This window comes from Panicum virgatum, chromosome 5N, assembly GCF_016808335.1.
Source record: "Panicum virgatum strain AP13 chromosome 5N, P.virgatum_v5, whole genome shotgun sequence".
NCBI classification, from domain to species: domain Eukaryota; kingdom Viridiplantae; phylum Streptophyta; class Magnoliopsida; order Poales; family Poaceae; genus Panicum; species Panicum virgatum.
The window spans coordinates 59,475,946-59,481,152 of record NC_053149.1 but is presented as its reverse complement, the minus strand read 5'-3'; the positions used below and the strand labels follow the sequence as shown (position 1 = coordinate 59,481,152).

Here is a 5,207-nt window from a genome sequence, read left to right as displayed (position 1 = left end):
TTTTTTTTTTAAGTCAAGAGCCCGAGTCGGTTGCGAGCACAGAGCACTAGCAGCTGTTCATTTGTTCATCCGTGAGAGTCGGTTCGTTTCCCTCTGCAACTCTAGTCGGTTCGTTTCCCTCTGCAATTTCTTTCATTCAATCATCACGTGTTTTTTCTCTCTTGTTGACGTCGAATGCCTTTGACCCTTTGTGTTCTACCCAGAGATCCAGAAATATTAGCCACAATGTAATAAAAAAAGGTGATCTTAAAGTAATGATTGCATCTGTAAAATGAGCAATAGACATTGTGGAAATTAGTTTTAGCTTGCGGTGCACCTCAAGCCTAAAGTCGACCACAAGCAATAGATAAACCATTTCTCTCTCTCTCTCTTCATTCTAATCGGATCATTCTCTTGCAGTTGAATCAGGGCCATACCATTGTGTGCATTGCTTTTACTATAGTCCACTATTTATGAACCCCACCCCTAAGGTCACAGTGCACCAGAACCATTGCCGGTGCCCTTCAAGGGCGATGTATAGAACAAAAGTACTCCCTCCTTCCCTGTTTATAAGGCATACACGTATATCAAGATTCAAACCTTGTCATCTTTGACCAATAATTTGACTATTAAATTTTTATTTTTATAATGCAAATTTCATATGATTGGATTCATAATCAAATATATTTTACAATGATTATAAGTTTATAATCAAAAGTGATATAATATATGATAAATAAATGGTCAAAGTGTTGTTTAGAAGACCGTGTCATGTTCCACCATGCCTTATAAACGGGGAAGGAGGGAGTAGTCCTTATGCGCGAGTCCCGTAACAGTGGTCAATAGTTATTTCTCACATCATAATATTTGTAGTAAAAGTAGTCCTTATACATGGGTCCCATACTAGATTGATATGTGTGGCTAGGAATCAACAACAGGAAAGAGAAGATACTACTTTTTTAATTCTTATGGCTAGGTCATAGTGCTATGGGTGACTGTAACATGTCATAGATATAAAGACTGCCTCCACAATGTTTATAGCTACCCATAAGGTCCTAAAGACCACCCTTATTCAACATTGCTGGTGCCTATACAGTGCAAGAACAGGCTAAAATAAAATTTGGTGGCATTGGGGCAGGGACGGCTATCTGCTGTGCTACAGTAACTTTTCTTGGCCTGCCTCATGTCCAAAGCACTGTGGAGCCCGGCCTAACTCACAAGGCGACGGGCCCCCGTGTACGGGTGGGGCAGGGGTTCGGGGGTTTTCTTGGCCTGCTGTGAGAAGGTCATTCTACCTCTCAAACAATGCCGTGGGGGCGGTCTTACCCCCGCAGGTCAAGTTTTTACAGTAACTTTTAGCGAGTTGTGCTACAGTGGCTGCTTCCAAGTTCCAACCAATGGAAGGAAGGTGCAGTGTCAAATTCTCCTTGTGCAGAGCTGCTGATAGCTCAGCTCCTGATCATGCTAGCAGTAGCAGATCAAACGCATTTAACATATTTTATTGGCCACACGGGTCCCGTCAAAGGATCCTGAAAGGCCCAGTTGATCGGTAATCATGCTTAATCAAAAAACACAACCTGTTCAGCTAATATATTTTTACGATACGATGCTGACTGCAGATCCTCCCTTCGCCTGCTAGCTAGTAAAAGTAGCTAGCTTGACTGAACAATTGCCACACGAGCAAGGCCGCAACCACGCGATGGGGGTGAACGTGATGAAAATGCCCCTCCATAAACGGTGAGACCTGACGGAGTTGTCGACTCACCACCAGCCATGAAAACCTTTTTTTTTCTTTCTTCGAGTCGGTTGTTGTTGCTTGCTCGCTTTGCTCACCCGGTCTGTCCGGTAAATCGATGCCGTGTATTGTAAGAGTCACCGTCACCCAATGCATGCGTTCCCACCCACGCCGCTGCGGCGCGCAGGTCCAACCGTCAAGTCCAAGCAAGCATCATGGTCGGGAAGAAAAAGGAAGAGGAGCTTCCGGCGCAAAGCGTTCGGCGTCCTCGCCCCGACCTGTTTCTTCTTTAACCCCGGGATATGCTTCTTGCTTAATCCGCCGATGAACAAGGCCCAGAAGAAACCGACGACGACGAAGACGACTTGTTCTGCCCTGATTGGTTTCTCGATCAGGCAGCAATCAACACAAAAGAAGAGGTCAGGTAATGCCGTCCTGTGCAAGATGCGGCTAGCATGCAGACAATGCATAAGTGATAGTTTAATCCGCACGGTGATCTTGAGAGCGAAGGGCCGTACGCGAGGGGTGGATCCTCGACGGCGACGGGGCAGCGTAAAGATCCGCCGCGCGAGCTGAGGGGCTCGTGGCGCTCGGCGTAGGATGATTGCGCGGCAAGGGAGTCTGGTGTGGCAGGCCGCACCGAGACGGAACCGAACGGGAGGCGGGCGGAGAACAGTGTGGGAGGCTTTACCCAAGTGTAAAGCGAGGCCGAAGGCGAGCTCCGCGGGTTACTTCACCGGCTGCCGGTCGCCCTGCCCATATACATACTCTGGCCAGTGGCCAGTGACCGCACCACGGCACCTGCCCCATCGCTATTCATTCTCGGCCGCGGCGGTGTAACAAACATGGCAACTTTTACCATTTCGAGTGATTTTGGTGATCGAATGACAACACAATACTTGGACTAATATGATTGTTAAGATGATCATTCTCAGCCTTTTTAAGTTCAAGTGATGACAAAGAGAAAGAGAAAATAGGCGTAGCAAGGCCCGAAGGGCCGCCCCTACGGGAGTTCCGCTACCCGGTTAGCGGACGAGGATCGAGGGGGAGCCGCCCCTCGCGGGTCTCAGGGCAGCGCCCTGAAGGCTCTTCGGATCAGGAGCACCGGAAGAACCGATGCCTAAGCATCGGTGCATCCGACGCTTGTCGGAAGAACCGGCGCTATGAAGTTTGGTGCAGAAGGGAATCGAAGCTAAGTCATCCTATAGGCACCGATTGAACCGACGGGTTAAAAAGGGGGCATCGGTGCATTGGGCGTCCTATGTTCCAGAGACGATGTCAAGAGCCCAGGAGAAGATTCTTCAGCACCGGTTGAACCGGTGAAGCATCGGTGCATACCATCGGTGTAATGACGTTAGCTGTCAGGAGAAGATTCTTAAGCACCGAATGAACCGGTGATGCATTGGAACAAAAGTATCGGTTCAACCGGTGGTCACTGCGTCAGCTATCAGGACTTCAACAGCTACTTCGGTTTATGAGTGACCGGAAGAACCGACGCTACCCCTGCCAGAGGCATCGGTTCTTCTGATGATACGCAGATTTTCAGCTAACCGTTGGAGCAACGGCTACAAGACTTGGTGGCCTATATATACGCCTCACCCCGGCCATTTGAAGATTGCTGGAGTTGCTGGACATCCCACACACACCTAAGATTATCTCCAAGCCATACAAGAGCTTAGTGTTCATATTTTTAGCCTTTAGCACACTTTGAGAGTGTTGTGTAAAGGATAGCTCTTAGTGAGTGAGATTGCAAGGCCTGGAGCCTTTGTGCTGTGGTTCTCTAGTGAACCAAATAAGAGCTTGGTGTGCCGGCCTCCTTGGAGCTTTGAAGCTCGCCGGCAACGTCATCGACCCTCCGGCTTGGTGTGGAGCGGCGACGACATCTTTGTGCGGGGGGCGTGGAGACCCCATCCTTTGTGGAGAAGCTCCTTAGTGGAACCCGGGGCCAAGGTGACCGTGATTGTGTTCACGGAAGAGACTTGGTGACCGAGTAGCAATACTCTTAGTGAGTGCTACAACAATGTGGATGTAGGTGTGCCTTTGTGGCTAACCGAACCACGGGATAAACACCCGCGTCAAGAGTTTGCTATCTCCTATCTCGCTCTTTAAGCTTCCGCATTATATAATAGCAATTTGTGTGCTTTTACTTTCATAGAATAGTTTCTTGATAGGAAAAGCTATAGGTTGCTAAACTCTTTTGGGATAGGGGTTTTCACACTAAAACAACCTAGTTGCACATCTAGATAGCATGTTTTAGTTTAAGTTTTGTGCAAATTTGTTGGAGCCATAGGTCTAAATTTTTATTAGTGTCTAATTCACCTCCTCCCCTCAAAAGCTAAGCACCCTATTCCTTTCAGGCGGCGGCGGCCGTTCGTTCTTCACGGCTTGGTTTCTCTGCTTATGAGAGGTATGAGATGTAGAAGGCGGCCAAGGCTCGGCATGGGGTGGCTCCGGGCCGTGCTCTCCCCGCTGCGGAGGCTCTGGTGCCGCGCCAACGCGGTGCAGCGCAAGAGTACGTCGCCGATGGCTGCGATGACCCGCGCTGTGTTCCTCCGGTTCTCTGAACCCTGCTGGTATCTGATGCATGGGGAATTATTCTTCTTGTTGTTGGTGTGGTGTGTGCAGAGAGAGGCATCTACATCCTGTACGACGACGTCAAGTCGTGCCAATGCGAGGACGTGCACGTGCTCTGGTCGATCCTCGTGGAGTCCCACGGCCTGCCGCCGGCGACCCCGATGCTGAGCCTGAAGCGGTGACGAGGGGGCGGCGGGTGCTCCGGCTCCGGCTCCGGCTCCGGCACGGCACCCTGAATAAGAGAAGGTCGATCGACATGGCCATAGCCCATGGGAGGTGAAGTATGGTAGTGCTTCTGAATTCTGATGTGCATAGGATCAGTCGCTCATAGCAGTGTGTGTTCCACCGGCGTGGTGTTCTACTGCCGTCCCGGATCGGCGCCTCTGTTGGAGGCCGCTGATGAGACGAAGGGCGGTGGAGCGTAGCCGCTGCGCCGGGTGGCTTTGATGAGTGTGGTGTGGTGATGAGCTTCCTGGAGCGCGCCCCTCGTTCGTTTGACTCATTTTCTAAGAGACTTGCATTTGGATGCAGTCATTCCGATTGTCTATCTTACGAAGAATTGTCTGAACCTGCTGTCAGCATTTTTCTATTTTTCGCTTATGTATGCGGTTAGCGGTCGCTGGAAGGCACAAATTCTGCTTCTGCGCCGGCAAATTCATCGTACGGAACAGTTTTGGAGGAAGATACGTCACACACTCTTCATAGGTTGATTCATTTGTAGTCTTTTTTTTTGACACATTCAGGCGGTAGAGCTTTATTGATCAAGAACAGTTACATCATCATTTGATGAAAGATCAACAATAAAGCTAGGGGGATCATCGTCCCAAATACAATAAATAAATCTTTTAAATCATACAGTTACATCATTTGATTCATTTGTAGTTTGTAGCTGCTCGTGCCGCTGACTCTTTTTCAATCG

General features: G+C 49.3%; 1 protein-coding gene across 1 annotated transcript; it reads left to right on the top strand.

Annotated features, from left to right (window-relative positions):
* Positions 1-3,906: 3,906 nt before the first annotated feature.
* LOC120676747 lies at positions 3,907-4,877 on the top strand. The gene is made up of 2 exons (XM_039958071.1): positions 3,907-4,226; positions 4,340-4,877. The coding sequence occupies exons 1-2, from the start codon at positions 4,115-4,117 to the stop codon at positions 4,468-4,470; spliced, it is 243 nt and encodes an 80-aa protein (XP_039814005.1). The 5' UTR covers positions 3,907-4,114; the 3' UTR covers positions 4,471-4,877.
* The last annotated feature ends 330 nt before the right edge of the window (positions 4,878-5,207 follow it).